Raw genomic sequence first — 26687 nt, forward strand, 5'->3', positions numbered from 1 at the left:
AAAGGGGAAAAAACCAGGGAACCCTTAGTGAGACCCAGTCTCAGCCTTGATAGGGATCACCACACAGGTGCACTGAGAAGAAACCAGTCAGCTTCTAGTGCCCAGACAGGCCCCTTGCCACCAGGGGGGAAAGAAAAAAGAGAGCGAGACCAAACGCCAGGAAATAAAAGAAGGCAGACTTTAACCGCTGCCTCTTACCTGGGCTTTGCTGGTGCCTGTGCCTGTCCCCACCGCTGCAGACGCTGAATCTTCCATTACAGGTGTGCAGAAATCCACTTGTTGCTACACGCCGCCTCCGGACTCCAATAAATGCAGCTGCACCGGACCAGAAGCGGAAAAAAGGCACCAGCACCTGTCCTCCCTCCTCCCCCCTGCGTCCACGCCGGAAACGATGTTTCAGCCGACCCGATGACCGGCTCTGTCACTTCCGGCGCGACCGCCGGAAAAAATATGGCGGCGGCACACGCGCGCCGCCGCGCCTACGAACGTGCGGGCCACCGAGTCTTCGGCTCTCTCCGAGCACAAGAGGGGAAGAGGAGCCCGCTTGCTACCGCTGCCGAGGCCTGGGTAGGTCGGGAGGACAGCGGGTCTCTAAAGGAGGAAAAAAGGGAAAGAAGCCTAGTCCCTCAGGAACACCTGAGAGAAACTGACTCCCTCCCAGAAGACGTTCCCTCCGGGCCGGAGGAAACACAATAACTGAGGTGTGGTAGGGAGGCGCCTCCCTTTAAAGTCTGGAGGAAGAAGGTGTTTCCTAACGAGGAGGGAGGAGTCGCTATCTCTCAGGTGCTGTCCTGAAAGACGCCTTGGGAAAAATAAAATAAATAAATAAATTATATATATATATATATATATATATATATATATATATATATATATATATATATATATATATATATATAATACTTTCCCATATAGTTTGTAGGAGCTATAACTTTCGCGCAAACCAATCCATACACGCTTATTGCAATTTTTTTTACCAAAAATATGTAGAATATATAATCTACCTAAACTGACGAATATCCAGACTCCATGGTTGGGAGGATGCGGTGCCTGGATTGACATACATGACGTCAGAGAGCAGATTTCAACCTCTCTCTCTGCTGAAAACAGGTCACAGGAGTGCAAAACAAATTGCACTTCAGTAATCCATAGGAGAAGTACAGCCAAAACGGGCTTTGGCTATATTTCTCCTTTAAATTAGAACTATAGGCAAAACTTCTGCAGGAAGCGAGAGGAAATCCCTGAAAATTAAGAGAATTTCTTGGGGACCTCAAGCTCACCAGAACTAGTCTTCCCATTGGAAGATTTCCACTCTATTAGTTTTCTGGGGACAAAATTTGGAGTTTTCTTTCACTCTCAATAATAATGGTAAATCTCCTTAATGGGGCAAAGACAGCAATAAAAAACAAGCAGGCATTCGAATCCCTCTCCACTCCATCGAATAATAAAAAATAAATAAAATAGAAAATGATACCCTACTTACTGTAATTTTCTTTTTGGTGCATATCCATGGCAGCATGCAAATGAAAGTAGCCCCGCCTACTTCTGCCCACAGGACTAGTGAATAGCTATAAAAAGTTAAGACACAACAGCCTATTCCCTGTACATCGCTAGGAATGAACATAGTGGGTTCGGTATGCTGCCATGGATAGGCACCAAAATTACAGCAAGAAGGATACAATTTTCTGTTTTCCTGGAGTCTCCATGGCAGCATACGTACGATAGATCAATAACTAGCTAATCAGGGTGGCAAGCTTCAGCAAATTAGATCATAAGAAAATGAGTAAGCTACTGGCCGTCTGCCAAAGACAGGTGTAGTGAGAACTACAAAGCCCATCAGTAGTGTTTAACCACTACAATACAGGGCACTTTCACCCCCTTCCTTCCCAGCCCACATTTCATCGCTCTAGCGCTTTCAGTGACAATTGCGCGGTCATGCTACACTGTACCCAAATGAAATTGTTATCATTTTGTTCGCACAAATAGAGCTTTATTTTGGTGGTATTTATTCACGACGATATAAGCGCAAAAAAAGCGGAAATTTGAAAAAAAAAAATATATATTTTCTTTTTTCTATTTGAAAAGAAATCTAATAAAATCTAATTTTGTCATAAATTTAAGCCAAAATGTATTCTGCTACATGTTTTTGGTAAAAAAAAATCCGTTAAGTGTATAATAATTGGTTTGTGTGATCAGGGACATATGTACGCAAATGATCATGTACATATGTGTGCAGGTGATCACGTACATATGTGTGCAGATAATCATTGGGACATGTGATTTTAGTGGGACATATGTGGGGGACATGTTTTTATTATTAGGGACACGTGTTTTTATTATTTGGGGACATGTATGTTTTGGGGACATGTGTTTTGGGGACATATGTGGGGACTGTGTTTGTACTGTGTGGTGTGTTGTGTGTTGACACTAGACTGATGATCAGTGAGTAAAAAGCTGTAAAAAGCAGCCCATACTCACTGATCATCAGCCGGCTGCAGCGTTCTGCTCTCTTCAGCGATGACTTCCGTGTGAGGAGAGGAGAGCCGATTGCCTAGCAACCGGCTGTTTGTTTAAATCACATGACCGCCGTGATTGGACACGGCCGTCATGTGATCAGGAGGGCCAATCACAGAGCCCTCCTGCCTATCTGAGATGTGCCGTGTCCGGGTGACACGAGCACATCGGGATCGCGCCGCTGCACGCGCGCGATCCCGCTACTTCTGAAGGACGTTGCTGAACGTCCTATCAGGAGTAGACGGCTCCCACCCGGCCGTATATATGCATTGGCCGGGTGGGAAGTGGTTAAAGAAAGCGCCATAATAGAACCAGATTGACTGCCCCTGCCTGCCATGTTGGTTGACATCTCACTATGGGCTAGGCAGTTAGAAGAGGACAGGATAGCACTGTTCCTAGATGACATCCTGTTTTTCCTACGGAATGTTGAAACCTCTAAATTCAGCGATACAAATGGGTGGCGACTTTCCGGTCTGGTCATCAATTGGGATAAATCGGCTGTTACCGATCGACCCACTTGGCGACCAGATCTTAACGGGAACTCAGCACCTGAAAGTAGTGGCCAAGTTGAAATATCTGGGTGTTTGTATTACAACCAATAGGTTAACAATACTTTAGCCCCATTGTTATTGAAATTAAAACTAAAACAAAAAGGAGACATTTGGTGCCGATTTCCCCCATCTGTTGCAGGGCGTTGTAATTTAATAAAGAAGATTATGGCTACCGCAGTTATTGTACCTGCTTCACAATTGCACGACCTGAATAGGCCAGAAGTGGTTTCATAAAACAGAATCCCTTATTATAACAATAATAATAGGATTTATATAGCGCCATCAGTTTACGCAGCACTTTACAATATAAAAGGGAAACAATACAATAAAATACAAGAGGATTAAGAGGGCCCTGCTCAGAAGAGCTTACAATCCAATAACTTTTTAGGGAATTCATTTGGAAAAAAAGTCCAATCTAGGATTAGCTTGCAAACTTTGCAATTACCGATTAAAGAAGGTGGTATGGAGATTCCGCACCCGGAATTACAATTTTTGTCATCCCAGCTGCAACACCTAGTGGATTGTGGAACACTGGATGGTGGGAACTCTAAATAATAGAATGATGATAATGGGGGTCCCACACAATACACTAGTGGAGGCACACTCTTTTCCACAGATGCCCGACGATAAAACTAGTTAGTAAAGTATGGCAGGTAACGAAGACACTAATGGGGGTAACAGAACATACCCCCTTATGGCATAATAAAAACTTGGCCGAAATAAGGGGTATAGAGAGACTCAGGGAATGGGAAAGGCAGGGCATTAGCCGTTTAATTCAGTTATATGAGGGTAACCTCATTAAGTAATTTTTAGATCTAAGACGCAAATTTAACATATCAAACAAGGCGTTTTATAAATACCTGCAGATTAGACATCATTTAAGTACAGTTTAGGTCTCAAACTATGGAATGGACCCAGATACCCGCACACTTAAAAATTATTAATTCAGCCCCAACTAAATGTCTAATTTCTAAGTTGTATATATATAGCTTGGGGGATAGAATTATAAGTGGAGTGGGCCCTTCTAACAGCAGAGAGGGATGGGAGAGACATAGGAACAATAAAGCCCCGTACACACGAGAGGACTTATGTCCGACAGACTTCCGAAGGAGTTCTGCCGGAGTTCTGCTGGAGTTCCGACAGAGTTCTGACGGACTTTTCGACTGAGCGGACTTGGCCACACACAATCACACCAAACTCCGACGGATTCGAACGTGATGACGTACGACTGGACTCGAATAAGGAAGTTCATAGCCAGTAGCCAATAGCTGCCCTAGCGTCGGTTTTAGTCCGTCGGAATAGCATACACACGAGCAAATTTTTCGGAGGAACTGGGTCCGGCGGAGTTCCGTCGGAAAAATTTGAAGCATGTTCCATTTTCTAAAGTCCGTCAGACTTTTGCGAATCAAAAGTCCGTTGCAGCCCACACACGATCGAATAGTCTGACGGAATCATTCCGTCGGACTTTGGATGTTGAAAAGTCCGCTCGTGTGTACGGAGCTTAAGGCTCCATGCACACTGAAGCTCAAAAAAGGTTTTTCTGGACGCCAGATTGCTGGCAGAAAACGCTGGTTGAAAAACTTGCTTTTAACAGCGTTTTGTACTAGCGTTTATGAGCATTTATTAGCATTAGCGTTTATGGGCGTTTTCAATAAAAATACACAGAGGACACTCCAAAAATCCCACAGTACATTCCAAACTCCCACAATGCATTGAAAAAATAGAATGCTGAACACTAACGCGCGTTTATGAGCGTTTGTCGTTTTTTGGCGGTAAAAACGGCACTTTGAACGTGAATTTCTGGCGTTCAGAAAAAAGCCCATAAACTCCACTGCTCATTAAAGCTGAAAAACGTCCATGTGTGCATGGACACATAGGCTAACATAGAGTGGAGTTTATGGGCTTTTAAAAAAAACGCCCAAACTCCAATAAACTGCAGTTTATGAGCTCCAGTGTGCATGGAGCCTTACTATGGTACAATGGGACAGGATTTAAGAACAAGGAGCCCTGGTCTCGATCTCCCCTCCGCAGAAAGTCTCTCACCTGTTCCCAATTCACAGAGTCTACTATACCCCTCAAAAAATGTTTAAACTTGGATGAAAAGAAAATGATGAGGCATGGAGGTTTGCCACGTAGGTTTACAACCCCTTTGAACCTATCTTCTTACATCTAAAAAACCGAACCTTTCTTGCTCCGGATTCCTGGGGGGAGGAACAAAAGCGAGGAAGAACTACTTCCTGGGATCTGTGGAAGTCAGATGAAACTTTGAGCAAATACAAAGGGTCATGCCTGATCACTATTCGGTCATCTAAAATCCTTAAGGGATCTTTACACGAGAAAGAGCCTAAATCAGAGACCCTTCTCCCAGAAGTTATCGCCAAAAGGAAAACCATCTTTTGGGTGGCTCATTTTAAAGAGGCATCACACAGTGGCTCAAAAGGGGGTCTGGTAAGGGAGTTCAATACCAACGACAAATCCCAGGGGGAATATGTTTGACTGCTATGGGTGTACATCTAGTCCTAACTAGGAGGAATCTCTTAAAAGGATCCTCTGACAGTCTTTTCTCCATGAACAGAGATAGGGCAGCAACTTGAACCCTACAAGTGCTGACAGCAAGCCCTTTTTCCACTCCCCTCTGTAAAAAGTCCAGAACATAGGGAAAAGAAAATGAGTCTACCCCAGCCCTTTTGTGCAAGGCTACAAAGGTCCTCCAAACTTTGCCATAAATCTTCCTTATGACTGTTAGAAAAATTTTAAATGTTTTTTGTAGGGATGCACCTAATGGGTTTTTTGGTGCCGAAACCGATACCGAAAATGAAAAATACACTAGGCCGAAAACCGAAACCGATACCGAAACAGCACCGATACCGAAAATGACTGTTTTCAAAAAATATTTTTATACAGGAGGTGGTCAGAGGCTGGCGACGCGGTACAGGTGGTGGTCAGAGGCTGGCGACGCGGTACAGGAGGTGGTCAGAGGCTGGCGACGCGGTACAGGAGGTGGTCAGAGGCTGGCGACGCGGTACAGGAGGTGGTCAGAGGCTGGCGACGCGGTACAGGAGGTGGTCAGAGGCTGGCGACTTGATAAAAGAGATAAGTGCAGCCAGTGTTGCCCCCTGTGATGCAGCCAGTGTTGCCCCCTGTGATGCAGCCAGTGTTGCCCCCTGTGATGCAGCCAGCGATGCCCCCCTGCAGTGAAGAGAGCGGTCTGGTTGAATAGAGCGCCGGGAAAATCACAGCTTTAATTTCAATAGCTGTGTGTTCCCCGTCGCGCGCCGTCACACACAGCTCCTCCCCCTTGTCCAGGCACTTTGATAGACAGATCACCCGTCCAATCTGGACAGGTGATCTGTCTATCAAAGTTCCCCGGACAAGGGGGAGGGGCTGTGTGTGACGGCGCGCGACGGGGAACACACAGCTATTGAAATTAAAGCTGTGATGTTCCCGGTGCTCTATTCAACCAGACGGCTCTCTTCACTGCAGAGGGGCATCGCTGGCTGCATCAGTCCTGCGCTATTCACCCCCATCATGGGAGGCACCAGGGGCGGGGCGGGGGCGGAGTTCCGCCCCAGGCCCCGCCACATTTTCGGCTCAATTATCGGCCGTTTTTTCCTTTCGGCAAATTGCCGAAAGGGGCCTTTTCGGCCGATATGTTTCGGCGGCCGAAATTCCGGTGCATCCCTAGTTTATTGTGCAACTATTAGAAAAACAATAACCCCAAGACTGATTTTTTAAATGACTTCTGAGCACATTGTTGTATTAACTTGCTGTATCGTTTTGTTTTAACTCCATAGTAAGTTGTAAGATGAATACATTTAACTATATATGGTAGCATAAGATTGTAAAGGAAACCCTGATTAGCCAAAATAAAGTACCATCGTGTACCAGGCACGCTATCTATGTTTCCTGAGCCAATAGAAGTGTAGAGGCTGTATTATTGTAGGTATTAGGAGGGGGGATATAGATTCCTTTGTGTGAGTCTTACTGGGTTTTTTGGCCTGTAAGCTTCTCCCTGTTGTGTGACACATCAGAAATTGTCTGCTTCTCAATACACCTGGAGTTTGACTCATCACAAGAGAAGAATATTCCTAACAACTAATTTATGGCTGTCTAGAATAGTCTCAATAACCCTAGCTAAACAACCTTTCAATTGTAGGATGCGCAGCTCAGCCTCCAAGCCATCAGACGGTAAATCCGAGGGTTTGGCTGTAACATTGGTGCTTGATGTAGGTGGTCTCTTCTCTCTGGCAGGGTCCAGTGGAACTCGAATGAGAGTGCCATCAATGAAGAGAATAAACTCCTCCTGGGCCACCATGGGGCAATCAGAATCACTTCTGCTTGTTCCTGCAAAATGGAGCACCAGAGGCAATAGCGGAATTAGAAGAAAAGCATAGGCCAGGGGAAAATTCCACTGGAAAGAGCGCATCTGTCTCTAGAGACTTTGCTTCTCTCGCCATGGAAAAATAAGCTGGAAGCTTCCTGTTGTGGGTGGAAGCAAACAGATCCACTTTGGGCATTCCCCACCTGACCACTAACTCCCGGAAAATGGTTCAGCTCCCAACTGCTGGAAGTGACAGTTACTCTGCTCAGATAATCGGTTAGTATATTTGCCGACCCACTGATGTGGACTGCCCTAATTGAGGAAACATTGTCCTCTGCCCAGGAATGGATCTCCTGACTTAACCCTAGCAGGTTGTCTGAGCGAGTACCCCCCTGCTTGTTGAGGTAAGCCAAAAATCAACAGGTCCTTTGCATGAACCCTGGTTTTCAAAGTGACCAAAGCTTTTCCTAGTGCTAACAAATCCCTGTAGTTTGAGGGTTGGGCTGCCTCTTCTGGCTGACAGGCACCCGAGCCTGCCAATCATGTGAGTGCCCTCGCCAACTCCGCAAGCTGGCATCTGTAGTAATCTTTACCGGGAAAAGCTGGGCCCAAGCCTTCCCTACCTGCAGATGCTCTGGTCAGACCCACCAGGGTAGATTGAGAGAATAGTCTCCTGGAAGCCACAGGACCTGGTCTAGAGAGGCCTTCCTGTGGTCCCAACAATGCAGAAGAAATGCCTGTAGGGATCTGGAATGCAATTAGGCCCAGGGCACTCCCAGAATTGTTGCAGTCATCAGGCCCAACAGCTGCATTATCTAACGCATGGATGCCTGGGGATTGCACCTGAATTTCTGCATGGAAAGGGAGGATGTTGAAGATCTTCTCCTCCAGTAAGAAAATTCTTTGGGCGATTGAGTCCATTAGGTAGCCCAAAAAAAAAAAAGACAGAGCAGAATTCTGCAGATTGACTTTCCAACCCAATCTTTGGAAGGTCTGGATAACTACTTGCAGATCCCTACCCAGGTTCTCTTTGTCCCGGGCAAAGATCAAAAAGTTGTCCAAGTAAGGGACATTTGAAATTTTCTGCAAACAAAAAAATGCCATGCCCTTTGCATAGATTTTCAGTGCTGTTGAGAGACCAAAAGAAAGGGCTCTGAACTGCCAATGTCTTAAGCCGTTTTTCCGAGAGGATCACACACCTCAAAAACCTCTGATGATCCTGGTATATTGGAACATGGAGGTAAGAATCCTGAAGATCCAGGGTCACCATGAATAGCTCAGGCAATAACAGATTACTGAGTGAATAAATTCTTTCCATCTGGAAACGCCTGTAAACCAGGAAACTGTTTAGGAGGCTCAGATTGATGACCATCCGAAATCCTCCTGATGCCTTTCTTACAAGGAAAACATGGGAATAAAATCTTTGGAATTTTTGATCATCTGGAACGGGGAAAATAACCCCTTCTGATTTCCAGAAATAACATGCCCTGCCGTTTCTCTTGGTCCCTCGGCAGATGAGTGAGAAAAAAATCTCTGGGGAGGAGGGAGATTGAATTCCAACCTGAAACCTTCTCTCATGACCTTGAGAACAAAATGATTTTCTGTTAACTTGGCCATTCCTCACTGAAAATGGTCAGCCTTCCTCCTACCCCTGACCTGGCGTCACTGAGAGCTTTTTGCTTGGGTTGAAGGAGCAAAGAGAGACCCTTTAGCTTTGTCTTTGCTAAAGGACCATTTTCCCAACTAACCTATCATTAAAGGCTTGAAAGGAGGAAACTACCTCCTTCATGGAAACTATCAATTCCTTTAGGTTAAAAGCAGACTCAGCTCCTGCCACTGAAGAAATACATCTCGCATAATTGTTTCCTACAGCCATCAGAAAGCTTAGATCTACAAATTTCCACAGGTTTGTCAAACTAGAAAAAAAAAAAAAAAAATTAACCACAATAAAAAAAAAAAAAAGGCATACAAAGTAACACTTTCTAAAACATTTGCCCCTGGATATACAATCTCTCATTACAGTGAAGTACTAACATTAGGGGTAACACAGGACCCGATTGCAGCCGCTGGATCAGACAGAGCGGGTGCACCGTCCACAGGGGTGTCCTTAACCTCCATAATGAGAAGGACCAGATAGGAGAGCATTGTAATGAGCTTGGATGCTGTCCATTTGCTGTACAGCCAGCAAAACATCCCCATAAGCGCTCTCTCTGTGTGTACCAAGGTGGATCAGGATGCTAGGGGGGGGGGGTCACCAGACCAAACAAAAGAAACAAACATGACGATGCGTACACCTGGAGGACTGGAAACACAAAACTACTGGAGGGTCAGGGGAAAGGGAGGAGCCTGTTAAACTGTGTCTGATTTGTGGTTCCTGTAGAAGGCAGAGCCAAATCATCTCTCAAGTAGCTGTCCTGGAAGATGGGGGGGAGGGGGGGGGGAGCACCTTCTATACAAAATTTTACAACAGAAACGACTTTTCTGTCTTTTTTCATTTGTTTAGCAAAAAATAAAAAACCCAGTGGTGATTAAATACTGCCAGAAGAGAGCGGTCTCAAAAAAAAAAAAAAAAAAAAAAAAAGATAATTTTGTTTGGGTACAGCGTTGCCTGACAATTGTCATTCTCCTTCCCCCTTCCTCCCGAAGTCTTCTAGAACATGACAGGTCCCAGAAGACTGCAGAACCAGTCACAGAGCACAGCACCGCTCACGCATGCAAAGTGGGCCCCGGCAGTGAAAGAGCAAGGTATCACAGCCAGGTATCCATAGTAAAGATGCTGGCATGCCAGAGGACACAGGAGAAAATGACTGGGGTGGGCACACCGCTGGACCGTGGTTCAGGCGAGTGGCTGTTTATTAAAAGTCAGCAGCTACTGAAGGGGAGCAGAAAGTTCCATGATATATGTTCCATAGGTGTGGAGCCCTAAGGCTTCATGCACACGAGACGCTGTTAACCACTTCAATACCAGGCACTTAAACACCTTCCTGCCCAGACCAATTTTGAGCTTTCAGCGCTGTCGCAATTTTGAATGACAATTGCGCGGTCATGCTACACTGTACCCAAATTAAATTTTTATTATTTTTTTCCCACAAATAGAGCATTATTTTGGTGGTATTTGATAACCTCTACAGTTTTTATTTTTTGCTAAACAAATTTAAAAAAAGACCGAAAATTTGGAAAAAAAAAAAAATTTTTTGTTTCAAAACTTTGTAAATAAGTTTTCTCCTTCACTGACGGGCACTGATGGGCACCGATGAGGTGGCACCAATGAAGTAACACTGATGAGGTGGCATTGATGGACACTGATATGTGGCACTGATAAGCAACACAGATGGGCACTGATAGGCGGTATTGAATTAACTGTACTGATGGATGCCAATCAGTGCCAAACAATAATGCATGCCAATCAGTGATGCCCATTGTGGGCACTGATTGGCATCCACTGTGGGCACTGACTGGAATGCCTGGTGGTCTAGGGTGGCATACCTTGTGCTGGGCATCCCTGGTGGTCCAGTGTGGGCATCCTCGGGGGGGCTGCGCTGATAATCAGCACAGACCCCCCCCCCCCGTCAGAGGAGCAGCCGATCAGCTCTCCTCTACTCGTGTCTGACAGATGCGAGTGAGGAAAAGCCGATCACTGGCTCTTCCTATTTACACTGTGATCAGCGGTGATTGGACACGGCTTATCATGTGGTAAAGAGTCTTCGTCGGAGACTCTTTACCAAGATCGTAGTTGACGGGTGTCAGACTGACACCCCGCAACAACGATCGCCGCGATGCGCGCCCACGGGGGCGCGTAGCGGCTCAAAATCCTGATCATGTCATATGACGTTCGGTCAGGATTTTGAAACCACTTTGCCTCCGTGTTTCTGTTATAGGGCGGGCGGCAAATGGTTAAACGCGTGTTCAGAGGCAGTTGGACACTTTTCAACTGCCCTGAACTCATCCAATGTTATCCTATGTGTCCATGTACACAGTCTTGTTTTTTGCCATTTTTTAGGCAGATGCGTTTAACCTTGTTTTTCCAGAAGCAAAACAAAATGGGCTCAGACGCAAAAGTTTCCATGTTTCAGACGCAAACTGCAGCAAAACGATGCTACCGCTACCGTGGGAGGGGGCGTGGCTACACACAGATCAAAGAAGATACAGGCATGCTAAGTGTTTGCACAGCCCGCCTGTATCTCAGAATGGGATGATAGTGGTAACATATTGGCCATGCAAGCATCAGCTTCCATGCTTAATGTATTTAGTTTAAGTGGGGAACTGGCAGGATCAGCCAGGTAATACAGGAGAATTATTGGGACAAATAACACGTTTATAAAAAAGTACATAAGATACTTATAGAGAGATTTAATAAATTTGATTCTTATGGTTACAAACACTTTAATGTCATGGAGGTGGCGTGGCTTCTGTACCACACGACTGCCGAGTTTGATTCTGAAAGAAGCATATTATCACAAGCCTTCCAGCTGGCTTCTGGTCAAAAGCCCTGACCAGGAGCTGTCAGTGACAGCTCAGTGATTGTGCTGGGAGCGCATGCTCTCAGCGTGTTATCACTGGCTGCCTTGGACATGGTGGCTGGAAGTTAAAGCCCACTCTCTTTGCTGCCACATAAATGCAATACTCAATTGGCAAGGGGTTAAATGAATTCCCCTATTAGGGTCACTAGATGGTGCTTATCTGATCAGAACAGATAATTATATTGCACAAAATACTGCAATTTTCATTGGGGCTGTGGGAATATTTGCCACAACCATACAGAAGTTTTTATAGCTAGATAACCCTATGAGTTGCACATTGTCACTAGTTAATGAGTTTCCAATGCCAATTGCAGGACAACCTGAGCACTGACAGAAGTCAAATAGAATGTGATGCATTTATCAAAGGTTCAAGTGTTATGTGTTCATGGAATAATTTATAAGTGAACATCCACTTCCAACTCTAATGGCCTATCATGCCAATACATAATGTAGAACAGGGGTCTCCAAACTATTGTCTGTGGGCCATGTCCTCAGCTGAGATTTGAGGTAGATCCTCCACATTCACAGACTGAATTTAGATTACTTTACCCCCTACTGCATTGTCACTATTCCCATTGTTGTTGCTAGGACCGTTGGAGTCCTAGCAACCGGTGGAGATGCTAACCCCATAATTCACGGGAGGGTAGAACTAATGCCATCTAGAACTGCCCCGTCTCCCTGGTTCTGCCCTGCTGCAGGCCTGGGGATCTTGGTGTAGGCAAGGGGACCCCAGTGCAAATCGGGGGAGGTGGGGGGGGGTAGCTTGGTTGGTGACGCAGATGGAATCCCCGTGGTAAGAAGGGTGAGTGGGTTGGGGACTACGATGGGGGGGGGGGGGGGTACCCTAGTGTAAACAGCGACACTGATGAGAACTTTAAAAGTTTGGAGACCCTGGCCATATGCAGCCTACACGTTGGGCATCCAGAAAAATGTAGCACGTGTGTTGTGATAGTGTATTTGCCCAACCCCGCCCCCTCGTCATGCCAATGAAGATCTCACCTGCTGGAATGATATGGGGGTGGGGGGTTTCTTAGCCCCACACGGTATGCAAACCAAGAGTCCGGCTAAAAAAGTCCGAAATTGCTCGGTATCGCCTTCCCGGGAGATGAGCGCTCTCTCCGCACTGTACGCGTGTAACATCTCCACATAATCCGCAATACAGAACACCCCGCTGTACAGAGCGTGCAATATGTCCATAGGCGGCACACACCGAGCTCCGCGCTCCATCTTCCCTCCGCACGGCTCACTGCTGATAATGTAAACACATAGCACGTTACACTCCCTGTCACCACGTGTTCTCACGTTCTAGTAAACAGGAAACCGAGTTCTTCCTTACCGCTCCCCTCAGCGTATCTTTGTAAGATAAGTAAACTTCTCAGAGTAACTCCATGCCTGTATAGATAGAGTACTCCGCCAGACACGTCACGTGTTCATACCTCCCAACTTTTTGACAGGGGAACGAGGGGGACCTATTAGGAAAAGTATTTAGGCCTAGGAAACGCCCCCTTAAAGGAGATTAATATTAAAAAAAGATGATTGGATAAACCCACAAGTGCTGTATTACCAGTACTATTCCTTTATATGGGCCCCTGAAACGTACAAATGCAACAATTTGGAAATTGGATGAAAGGTTTAGCTCTAGGAAACACTTACTGAAAGATAAAAACAGAACGTTATATACAACTATAGCGAGCAGACCAAAATGGGGGACAAATGAACAGGAAAGAGGGACTTTGTTCCAAATCAGGGACAATTGGGAGCTATGCGTGTACTGTCCACCAATCACAACACTTCTACATATTACTGGCGTCTTCATGGTAGTAAATTCACGCGTATGCTGTCATAGATAGGCACCAGGAAAGGAAAATTACGGAAAGGTAAGTATTGCATTTTTCATTATTGCAGCTCACGGGGCACGTGATCTGAGGAGATTGCTTAGACCCCTGTCACACTGAGGCAGTTTTCAGGCATTTTAGCACTAGAAATAGCACCTGAAAACTGCCTCCCATTCTTTGCACTGGGTGCTTTGACACTGGGGTGGTGTTCTTGCGGGACGTTCGGAAAAATCCTACAAGCAGCATCTTTGGGGAATGGGCAGCACTTCTGAAATGCCTGAAAAGCGATTCGGAAGCATCTCAACGCGGGAGTTTTTAACCCCTTCTTTGGGGTTAAAAGCGCCCGGCTAGCAGCCGCATAAGCGCCGCTTAAACATCGGTAAAGGCTAAAGTGCCGCTAAAATGAGCAGCGCTTTACCACGGCACCAGTGTGAAAGGGGTCTTATGAACAGCTTGTTCTACCTTGGGGAACTCTCCAGCGTAAAGTAAGTAGAAGGACTTAGAAGAACTATACAGTCATGTGGCTGTCACGAATTGGTGTGAGACTATGAAGACTGAACATGGTCACTAGCAGTGGCGGCTGGTTCTCCATTTTTTGGCGAGGCAGCAAACAAACCACCAGTGGTGGCCAGTTCTCACTATTTTCTGTTTTGGAGGGGGTGGCAAGCTAACGCCCCTGAGGGGAGACAGACGGGAAGGCAGTAATCTCCCCCCCCCCCCACCACAGGAGATGGACAGGAAGGTGGCGATCAGAAGCATTACCTTAGGAGGCAGGGGGAAGGAAGAGCCGGGATTGGCTGGAAGAAGAATCTGGAAGACAATAGAGAATATAAATTTGCTATTGTCGCACAACTGGGTGGGCTCGAAGCAGTGCTCTGTGCCCCAAGCCCACCCTTTTTTGAAGCCAAATAGAGCCTCAGGCTCTAATCATGTGCTTAAAAAAAACATTGAAATCCATGTGTCCGGCGCCCTCCATGTAGATTAGGGGGGCGGCGCCCCTTATGGACGGGCCACCACTGCAAAGTGCTCTGCGTCCAGAGCCCAACCTTTTTAAAGCCAATGAGAGCGTCAAGCTTTAATCATGTGCTTCGCAAAAAACAAAAAAAAAAACCTGTAGAACTCTATGCGTCCGATGCCCTGAATGGAGATTGGGGCTGGAAGCATAGAGATTAGTATGGCAGCGGCCCTGCACCTCTTATAGATGGGCCACCGCTGGTCACTAGAAAGTAAAAGTTATCCATTTGGTTTATGTTCTTTATTGTGGTCATCAGGTTAACCACTTGACCTCCTGAAGATTTTACCCCCTTCTTGGCCAGGGCTTTTTTTTTCTATTCAGCACTATTCATTTTAACTGACAATTGCATGGTCATGCAACGCTGCACCCAAATTAAATTTATATAATTGTTTTCAAATAGAGCTTTCTTTTGGTAGTATTTGATTACCACTGGGTTTTTTAATTTTTTTGTGATATAAACAAAAAAAGACAGAAAATTTTGAAATAAAAAACAATATTTTCTACTTTCTGTTATAAAACATATCCAATAAAATTGAAATTTTTCATGAATTTAGGCCAAAATGTATTCCGCCACATGTCTAATATCATGGGAAAAAATCCCAATAACTATATGTTGATTGTTTTTCGTTAAGGCCAGGTTCTCACATGCAAATTGGATGATGGTTTTTCCGCATCCAATTCACATGACAGGAGAGTGTGACCGACTCTCAATGGAGCGAGTTCACACAGTTCCGGGGTCCAGTGTGTCTTTGGTTTAGATTCAGGTGCAAATTCAGGCAAAAATTCGGACCTGATTCACAGCTGAATCGGTGAACAGGGGAGCACCGGACCTCATGCTGTAAACCACGGCCACAGCATATGTGAACGGAGCCTCAGGTGATAGCATCGACAAACTATGGTATACAGGTCCATCTCATAAAGGGGTGTGGAATTTAATTGCTGCATCGCGATTCGGGGGTCCCCGATGCAGTATCGATGCAAGCGACCCAAAAAATCTATGTCGGGTGATGTCATCCTGACTTGACTCGCCCCTCCCGGAAGAGCGCTCCGAGCATTTTTGTCAAAATGGCTTTTGTTAATAAATGAAATTATAATTCATTAAGTGGCCACCGCTGTGTTTTTTTTTTTTTTTAATATATGCATCTTCATACCTCGTTTTTAATGCATGTAGGACAGAGGACAGAGGCGGGCTGGACCTGGCAGTCACATGAGCGGCATATACGGTTATATACACACAAGAAATGAGGTATGAAGCAGCATATATTTTAAAATGCACATACAGCGGTGGCCACTTAATGGATTAGAATTGCATTTATTACCACACAGGTAATTTTTAACAGCAGTATGTAGAGTGCAAATGTGTTTGTACTCTACTTAAACTGGCTCCTGCACGTGCTTTGTGCTGACATTCCCCCCGCCGTTTGCACATTCCATTAACTCCTAGTGTGCTGGAAGGTGCAAATGAGGGAGCACAGAGAAATGTCAGCACAGAGAGCGTACAGGGAACTCAGTTTTTTGCATGTTTACAATTAAGTCCATGTTGGAATGTGTAAACATTGATGAATTAGAAAATATTAATTTATAACTGTGCAATAACATGTAAATATATGATCACTTGTATTCATTAAAAACTTGCTTTTTATCAAATTTCAAGCTTCTGCTCCCGTGTGCCTCATACAAAGTCCCGCCCGTTTTTTTCTTTTTTTAAACATTAAATCGGGATGGAGGAGGGGATGTGAACGGCCCCTATCACCTCATTTAAAGTCCCAAACAATTTCCTCTCTTTGTCGAACTTCACAGGGCTGTTTGTCAGTTGTGGATTCTAATCCCTCCTGATCTCCCAGGAGCCGTGTGTGTGAATTCCTGTACCCTGTAGTGCACCGGATTAGTGCACTCCCCAAAGTGGAGTTCCACCCGTTTTTTAATTTATTGAAAGTCAGCAGCTACAAAAAGTGTAGCTGCTGGCTTTTAATAATCAGACATTCACCTGTCCCACAGTCCAGCGATGTGACCGCACAGAGCCTCGCTCCTCTCCCCCTCCTCTCCTCAGCACTGTCATATCTACTATGGGCAGTGACACCTGCCCATGACAGCTTTCGGTTTCCCGGCCGGGCAAGCACTGCGCTCTGCCATTGGCCAGCCAATCTTCTGGGACCTGTGTTGTGTTCCAGAAGATCGCTGGCAGGAAGGGGCCGCCTAGTAAATTTTTGTTTATTAAAAGTCAGCAGCTACAAAAAAAAAGTGTATCTTCTGACTTTTAATAAAAAAGACACCTGTCCCACAATCCAGCGACATGGCCACCCAAACCCTCCATTCTCTCCCCTGCCTGTCCACAGGGCTGGCAATACTACTGTGGGCATCCGGCTGTGACATCATGCAGTTTCACAGCTGCATGCGCATGTCTCACTGCACTGTCCTGCACAGCCGGGCAATCTTCTGGGACCTGTGATGTGTCCCAGAAGATTACAGAGAGGAAGGGCCACCTAGGCGGCCCAAGCCGAAGTGGAAGCGAGTCAGTAATAGTGATGCATCATGGAATCGAATCGTTGACCAGATAATCATAATCTAATTGAATCATGAGACCAGTGAAGATGCACACCCCTAGTATGCACTCAACACTTGGTCAGGGCTCCTTTTGCATGAATTACTGCATCAATGTGGTGTGGCATGGAGGTGATCAGCCTGTAGCACTGCTGTGGTGTTATGGAAACCCAGGTTTCTTTGATAGCGGCCTTCAGCTCATATGCATTGTTGGATCTGGTGTCTCTCATCTTCCTCTTGACAATACCCCACAGATTCTCTATGGGGTTTAGGTCAGGCGAGTTGGCTAGTCAATCAAACACAGTAATACCATGATCATTAAACCAGATATTGGTACTTTTGGCAGTGCCAAGTCCTGCTGGAAAATGAAATTAGCAATAAAGCTGGTCAGCACAGGGAAGCTTGAAGTGCTCTAGAATTTCCTGATAGAGGGCTGTGCTGACTTTGGACGATAAAACGCAGTAGACCAACACCAGAAAATTACATGGCTCCCCAATTCATGACTGACTGTGGACATCATGCAACTTGGATTCTGTGCCTCTCCACTCTTTCTCCAGACTCTGGGACCTTGATTTCCAAATGAAAATTTTCCACAGTCTGTGAGGATTTGGGGAGCCATGTCATCTGCTGGTGTTGGTCCGCTGTGATTTATCAAGTTCACAGTCAGCGCAGCCCTCTTACAGGAAATTCTAGAGCACTTCATGCTTCCCTCTGCTCACCAGCTTTATTGAGATGCTGATTTCATTTTGCATCAGGACTTGGCACCTGCCCACACTGTCAAAAGTACCAATAAATGGTTTAATGATCATGGTATCACTGTGCTTGATTGGCCAGGAAACTCTCCTGACCTAAACCCCATAGAGAATCAGTGGGGTATTGTCAAGAGGAAGATAGGAGACACCAGACCCAACAATGCAGATGAGCTAAAAGCCACTATCAAAGCAACCTGATGTTCCATAACACCTCAGCGCCTCAGCGGTGCCACAGGCAGATCGCCCCCTTGCCTCACTGCATTGATGCAGTAATTCATGCAAAAGGAGCACCGACCAAGTATTGAGTGCATACTATACTGTACATGGACATACTTTTTAGTAAGCCAACATTTCTGTATTAAAAATCCTTTTTTTTTATTGGTCTTATGTAGTATTCAAATTTTCTGAGATACAGAATTTTGGGTTTTCACTAGTTGTAAGCCATAATCGTAAAAATTAAAAGAAAGAATAGCTTGAAATATATCACTCTTGCCCAAACCTACCCTTCTCCCCTCTCCTGTCTCTTACCCCCTTTTCTTACTTTCCTTCATTTGACTTATCTTTCTTTCTCTCTTCTCTTAAAGGAATGTTGACTCATGAGTTGACATCAACTCTTATCCCATACTTACCAATGAAACAGAAATGCCAACACAAGGGACGCAAGGAGTTCCATAATCATGAGACTGATATCCCAGACTGGGACCACAGAAGTCTCAACCCAGGCCTATAACATGTTATTATCTTCACATGCTCTGAAAAGTCGAGACATGCAGATGTTATAATCACAAATAGTTTTGTTCTTTGTATCAAAGTATGTTTACTGTTATATTGTTATTTCGCAAATAAAGAATTTATAAAAAATCTGTAATAAATATGATTTACACTTGAAATTTATGCAGCTTTTTACTATTTGACTGCCTATCACATTTTGGGAGGTGCTAAGATGCCAAGGGAGTACAAACACCCCCCCATGAATATTTTTTGGAAAGTAAACACCCCAATGTATTTGCTGAGAGGAATGTTGAGTCCATGGAATCATTTATTTTTTGCTTAAAATTTCTGGAAAATTTAAAAAAAAAAAAATGTTTTTTACTTTTTTCCACAAAGTTGCCCACAACATTTCTAAAACTGTGATAGGTAGTCAGGAAATGAAATGAAAAAGTCACACCCTTTAAAAGCCTGAAGATGGTCATTGGTTTTTGGGCTCATGTACATTGCTAGGCTCCTAAAAAGTCTCTCACATGTGATATCCCCATACTCTGTAAAAGTAGCAGAATGTGTTATGGGGTTAATTCCACATATGCCCATGACATGTGTGAGAAATATTTCATTAACCACTTGCCTGTACAGTCACATACAAGTACGTCACGGTGTTCAAGCAGTTATATCAGGTCCATGGCTGCTGCTGTCAGCCATAACCCCGGTAAAAAAAAATTCAGCCGGCAAGGCCCTACTTCGTAAAAGCGATCCTATGGGCTAATTAGCCGCTGGACTCCTTGCGGTACTTGGTGACAAGGAGAATCCTCCAGGACCTCAAGTTTACGACTGGGATCTCCCCCAAGCTGTGGGACTCATTATTCCAGAGACCTGTTCTGCCATTATTCAAGTCCTGCAGAAGTACTATATTCGGGTGAGTTTTAGCCTTTAACATCACATTCTATGCATTGAATGTTTACTAATGTATTGTATTAATTTCTTGATTCCATAATTACCATTATTGCAATACGCTGTGAATGCCCTCTTTGTCCTCATGCATGCTGTAATCTTTTTATGCTCCTTTTTTGTCCTTCATGCATATTTTCCTTCACCAACCTCCCCAGCATGCTATCCTGGGCCCATACACACCTAGCCTAGTAACTTAACAATTTATTTTGTCAGCTACATTTTTGTGCTTCCCCTAAAACGTGTCCAAATATTATTGGCCTCAAATTCAGGCAGAGTGCAAGAGGCCATTTTTTTGGTGTACAAACTCATTCGGATTCGCCCCCCCCCCCCCCCCCCAAATGCTAAGTCAACCAATACAAATTCTCTATCTGCTGACTTTGCAAAACCCATATACACTATACCTCTTTTGTGGTCATATTTCTGGATGAATTCACCAAAGCATGTAGTGCAAGGGCCTGCCTGATTACCTTCAAATTGTATCGTAGAAATTTTTTTGCTCCTATTATCTTGATAGGTAATTTATCAGTGGCAAAATGTGCTTCAATTTGGACAGTGTGTATCCATATTTTTAAGATTATGACACTTCTTACCTGTCCACTGGGCAATAGTGTAAGTAAGGAGGGGCTGGCCAAAGTATCACACATTATTTATGCATTCTGCTCTCATGGAAGTGGAGAGGGTTACCTGTCCAAAAAATCTACCCATTACCTCCCCCCACCAAAACAAACAAATTTTATATTTATGTTCACCAAGAATGTTTGTTTCAAATCTGCTTGCAATGTTATGTGCTGGAGTAGTTATTTCTTCTTTATTTTTTGATTCTACTATTTCCTTCCAACCCCCAGCAATGGCAGGATGTTGCAGGCCAGTTCCAGCATCAGTGGGATTTTCCCACCACCCAACTCGGGCTCATATTACTTCAACTACGAGGGCTTTTGCAACATAGTCCCGCTAGCTGTAGTGTCTGCAACGTATGAGTTCCTTTTTTTGGATGTTGGGAAGAACGGGCGCAACTCAGATGGAGAGGTGATAATGCAGACTGTGTTCTACCATCAGCTCCAGAACGGCCCCTAAATTTGTCACCTGCTGAGGCCAATGTTGAGGGCCTTAACCACTTGCCGACCGCCGCACGCCGATGTGCGTCGGCAGAATGGCACGGGCAGGCATAAGGGCTTACATGTACGTCCTTGCCTGCCCGCCGGTCGGGGGCCCGCGGCGGTCGGTATTCGTTCGGGAGCGATCCCGGACGAGGGGACGGCCATTCATTCATGGCCACCCCCTCTCGATCGCTCCCGGCGAATGAAAATGTCCGGTGACATCACTTCCTCTCCTGTAATGTAAACACAAGAGAGGAAGTGATGTATTCTCTCCTCCGTGTCGGTAGTTTTCGTTCCGGCACCGAGGAGAGAGGTTCGGTGAGTTGCACCAACACACCCCACATACAGTAGAACATGCCAGGCACACTCACACCCCCCCTTTACCCCCGATCACCCCCCCAATTACCCCTGCCCCCCCAGTCACAGTGACACCAATTGCTTTTTTTTTTTTTTGCATTGGTGTCATTTGTGACTGTAGTAACTGTTAGGGCAGTTAGGGTTAGCCCCCTTTAGTTCTAATGTGCCCCCCTAACCCCCCCAATAAAGGTTTAACCCCGTGATCACCCCCCGTCGCCAGTGTCACTAAGGCTGGGTTCACATTGCAGCGGTTTATGAGAACGAATGTGATTCGCACCGCACTGCAGTGCAAATCACATCCGATCTCTGTGCGATTCGAGTTCAGCCATACAGATAGTATGGCTGAATTCGTGTCGCACCCGCCGCACCCGCCGCAAATTCGCACGGGACCCTTTTTTTGGCCCGCAGCAGAATCGGATCGCATGGGTGTTCACACCATGCGATCCGAGTTTGCAGATCGCACTGCGATATGCGAACTGATCTGGGGGTGTCATTAACATTTCACTGACACTCCCAGCAGTTCGCATAGGGCAGTGTGAACTGCCGCCGGGAGGCATGCGATGTGGGAACCTGCCGCGGATTCATGGCGTTCCCGCATCGCTCCAGTGTGAACCCAGCCTAATAAGCGATAGTTTTTCTGATCGCTGTATTAGTGTCACAGCTGACGCTAGTTAGGCAGGTAGGTATTTAGGTTCGCCGCAGCTTTTTATAGCGCCAGGGACCCCCATATACTACCGCATAAAGCCCCCTGATTGCCCCCTAGTTAACCCTTTCACCAGTGATCACCATATAACTGTTACAGGTGACGCTGGTTGGTTAGTTATTTTTTTATAGTTTCAGGGCACCCGCCATTTATTACCTAATTAAGGTTTAACCCCCTGATCACCCGGCGGGTGTCATTTGTGACTGTAATAACTGTTAGGGCAGTTAGGGTTAGCCCCCTTTAGTTCTAAGGTACCCCCCTAACCCCCCCAATAAAGGTTTAACCCCGTGATCACCCCCCGTCGCCAGTGTCACTAAGGCTGGGTTCACATTGCAGCGGTTTATGAGAATGGATGTGATTCGCACCGCACTGCAGTGCAAATCACATCCGATCTCTGTGCGATTCGAGTTCAGCCATACAGATAGTATGGCTGAATTCGTGTCGCACCCGCCGCAAACTCGCACGGGACCCTTTTTTTGGTCCGCAGCAGAATCGGATCGCATGGGTGTTCACACCATGCGATCCGAGTTTGCAGATCGCACTGCGATATGCGAACTGATCTGGGGGTGTCATTAACATTTCACTGACACTCCCAGCAGTTCGCATAGGGCAGTGTGAACTGCCGCCGGGAGGCATGTGATGCGGGAACCCGCCGCGGATTCGTGGCGTTCCCGCATCGCTCCAGTGTGAACCCAGCCTAATAAGCGATCGTTTTTCTGATCACTGTATTAGTGTCACAGGTGACGCTTGTTAGGCAGGTAGGTATTTAGGTTCACCGCAGCTTTTTATAGCGCCAGGGACCCCCATATACTACCGCATAAAGCCCCCTGATTGCCCCCTAGTTAACCCTTTCACCAGTGATCACCATATAACTGTTACAGGTGACGCTGGTTGGTTAGTTATTTTTTTTATAGTTTCAGGGCACCCGCCATTTATTACCTAGTCTCACTAGTGTACCCCTAAATTTAGGGGTGTCTACTTTCCAAAATGGGGTCATTTGGGGGGGTTTGTGCCATCTTGGCATTTTATGGCCTTCAAAACTGTAACGCCCTTAGAAAGCCTGAAGGCGGTGCTTGGTTTTCGGGGCCCCGTACGCGGCTAGGCTGCCAAAAAGTCCCACATATGTGGTATCCCCGTACTCAGGAGAAGCAGCAGAATTTATTTTGGGGTGTCATTTCACATATGCCCATGGCATGCGTGAGCAATATATCATTTAGTGACAACTTTGTGAAAAAAAAAAAAAAAAGTTTGTAATTTTCCCGCAACTTGTGGCAAAATATAAAATATTCCATGGACTCAACATGCCTCTCAGCAAATAGCTTGGGGTGTCTACTTTCTAAAATGGGGTCATTTGTGGGGGTTTTGTGCCATCTTGGCATTTTATGGCCTTCAAAACTGTAATAGGTATTGAGGAGTGAAGTCAAATATTTACGCCCTTAGAAAACCTGAAGGCGGTTCTTGGCTTTCGGGGCCCCGTACGCGGCTAGGCTCCCAAAAAGTCCCACATATGTGGTATCCCCGTACTCAGGAGAAGCAGCAGAATTTATTTTGGGGTGTCATTTCACATATGCCCATAGCATGTGTGAGCAATATATCATTTAGTGACAACTTTGTGAAAAAAAAATAAAAAAAAATTAAAGTTTGTAATTTTCCCGCAACTTGTGGCAAAATATAAAATATTCCATGGACTCAAAATGCCTCTCAGCAAATAGCTTGGGGTGTCTACTTTCTAAAATGGGGTCATTTGTGGGGGTTTTGTGCCATCTTGGCATTTTATGGCCTTCAAAACTGTAATAGGTAGTGAGAAGTGAAATCAAAAATTTACGCCCTTAGAAAGCCTGAAGGCGGTGCTTGGTTTTCGGGGCCCCGTACGCGGCTAGGCTCCCAAAAAGTCCCACATATGTGGTATCCCCGTACTCAGGAGAAGCAGCAGAATTTATTTTGAGGTGTCATTTCACATATGCCCATAGCATGTGTAAGCAATATATCATTTAGTGACAACTTTGTGTAAAAAAAAAAAAAAATTTTTTTTTGTCATTATTCAATCGCTTGAGGCAAAAAAATAAAATATTCAATGGGCTCAACATGCCACTTATCAATTTCCTTAGGGTGTCTACTTTCCAAAATGGGGTCATTTGGGGGGGTTTTGTACTGCCCTGCCATTTTAGCACCTCAAGAAATGAGATAGGCAGTCGTAAACTAAAAGCTGCGTAAATTCCAGAAAACGTACCTTAGTTTGTAGATGTGACAACTTTTGCGCAAACCAATAAATATACACTTATTGACTTTTTTTTTACCAAAGACATGTGGCTGAATACATTTTGGCCTAAATGTATGACTAAAATTGAGTTTATTGGATTTTTCTAATAACAAAAAGTAGAAAATATCATTTTTTTTCAAAATTTGCGGTCTTTTTACGTTTATATCGCAAAAAATAAAAATCGCAGAGGCAATCAAATACCATCAAAAGAAAGCTCTATTTGTGGGAAGAAAAGGACGCAAATTTTGTTTGGGTACAACATTGCATGACCGCACAATTACCAGTTAAAGCAGCGCAGTGCCAAATTGTAAAAAGACCTCTGGTCATTTACCAGCAAAATGGTCCGGTCTGAAGGTGGTTAATTTTGTTTTTATGGCAGATGAGGCCTTTGCTCGGGGGAACATCTTATGAAGCCCTTTCCTATGAGGACCGTTATCCCAGAGCAGAGAATCTTTAATTATACACTCTCTCATGCCAGATGGGTAATTGAAAAGGCCTTTGGCATCCTCTCCAGTCACTTCAGGCTGTTTTAACACCTATCAACCTGGCACAACGTCAGAGAACTCACAGTGCTAATTCCCATCTCAGTGCAGCAGTGGCTAATTCACATTCCACTAATGCCAATGGACATGGTCAGAGAACTCACAGTACTAATGCCCATCTCTGTGCAGCAGTGGTAATTCCCATTCCGCTAATGCCAATGGCCATGCGCAGTGTCCCCGACAGAGACGAACGAGTTCCGGAACGAACGTGCGCACCAATGTGAACGTGTGTGCACACTCGCGCACGCACATTTACGTCCACCAATCCTGGTGCATGGTGCCCTATATAAACAGAGTCTCTGCCTGATAACAGTGCTGGATCATCTTCAGCTTGTTCCTGAGTTCCTGATTGCTGTTTGACCTGTTACCTTGCTCTTGACAAACCCGGCTTCCTTGACCATTCTCCTGGATCACCCCTGCCTGTTATCTACCTTTACTGATTATACAGACCTCGGCTTGGATTCTCTACTACGGCTCTGCTTCCTGATTCTGTACCTCTCTGCAAGCCCGTTGCCAACCTCTGCCTATCCTTGACTACAAACTTGCCTTCTGTTTATGTACCTTGTTGTCAGCCAGTTGCCAACCTTTGCCTGTTCCTGACGTTGCAGTTGTTCCTGAATCCATACTTACCTGCCTGGCTGCCGCTGAACAGTTCTGGTGATCAGTCTTCCCACCTTTCTCCGAGAGGATCCTGTATATCTGAGCTCCAGCCTTCAGGCACCTGCACCCTTTCACTACCAGGAGTGTTGGGACCGGAATCGTGCAAGAGGCAACCCTCAGCATTTTGGACTCTGCTATAAGGTACATGACAATACGATCTAGCCAAAATGGAGTCAGAAAGTGGGGCCTCACCTTTGGAAGCAGATCTCAGCCCTTACCCAGGCAGTCCAATCCGGGTCTGTATGCATATTCTTAGCCCCCAAGTGCATAACTTTACATTTATCAACATTAAACCTCATCTGCCACAAGTCATAGATAGAGCATTGAGGTTTGCTAGTAAATTGGAGACATCCTGTAAGGACGTTATTCCACTGCATAGCTTGGTGTCATCTGCAAAGACGGAAATGTTACTTTTGATCCCCGACCCAATATCATTTATAAAGATATTAAAAAGTAAGGGTCACTGTACTTTTCTGCACTGCCCACTTACGTTGGGCCTCCTGTGTTTTGGAAGCCATGTTACTATTGCTGTATGCCTGCACTACTACTTTTGTTATGCGACCACGAAAACTTAATAAATTGTTATTTGGATAAAAAGTAAGGGTCCCAGCATTGAACCTTGGGGTACACCACTGATAACCTTAGACCATTAAACTTAAACTCTAAGTTTAAACTCTAACTCTATTAAAGGTTAAACTCTTAGCGCCGATGCCTCCCGGCCCTAATGATGCTGGGAGGCAAGGTGGGGCTTAAGACCATATGACCAACACGATTAGCTGTCACAGCGGTCACATGATCTGAAAACTCCCCATCGCAAGGAGCGATCAGGAGCTTTTGGTTAGATGACGGTAATGTCTCAGGTGTATCGGCAGCAATTCATTCAAGCAATTACGCTTGGCGCTAAGGACCAGGAGCCGAGATGCCGCATATTTACATACGGCCTGCACCAAGGTGTTAAAGAAGAAGTCTAATTAAATTTTTAGTACAATATTTTGTACCCAAGGGAGGGCTGTCAAGCCATGAGAGGAGGGGTGCATTGTGTCCGCTCACGTAGTTAGCCTTCCACAGCACTTAGGAAGATGGGACAAAGTACTATACTTCTTCCCTTGGGGGACATAACACTGTGATAAAAAAAAAAAAAAGAAATGAGATTTCATTAACCCTTTCACTGTGAGATGTTTTTTTTTGCAATCATTTTACACCTGAAGATTACATAAACTGCTAAAACATTATATTTTTTATGAAAGCAGAGACCCTAGAGAATGAAATAGTGGTAGTTCAGTTTTTCTATGTCATGTGATATTATTGCAAAAAAAACAAAACAAATGTGTGTCTCCCAAAGAGGAAAATGACG

General features: G+C 45.2%; 1 protein-coding gene across 3 annotated transcripts in view; it reads right to left on the reverse strand.

Moving 5' to 3' along the window:
* The window catches only part of TERT (telomerase reverse transcriptase), a 381041-nt gene extending 367686 nt beyond the window's left edge, over nucleotides 1–13355 (reverse strand). Inside the window, exon 1 of one of the 3 annotated variants that reach the window (XM_077491847.1) lies at nucleotides 12906–13354. In XM_077491847.1, coding sequence (XP_077347973.1) covers nucleotides 12906–13133 — 228 coding nt within the window. In that variant the 5' untranslated portion in view covers nucleotides 13134–13354. Of the gene's footprint in view, nucleotides 1–12905 lie in introns of all 3 variants that reach the window. The other 2 variants (XM_077491845.1, XM_077491846.1) reach the window with 2 other exon arrangements.
* Between the last annotated feature and the right edge of the window lie 13332 nt (nucleotides 13356–26687).

The sequence above is a fragment of the Lithobates pipiens genome, unplaced genomic scaffold (genome assembly GCF_037356315.1).
Source record: "Lithobates pipiens isolate NorthernLeopardFrog02 unplaced genomic scaffold, aLitPip1_a1.2 Scaffold_19, whole genome shotgun sequence".
Classification (NCBI taxonomy): Eukaryota; Metazoa; Chordata; class Amphibia; order Anura; family Ranidae; genus Lithobates; species Lithobates pipiens.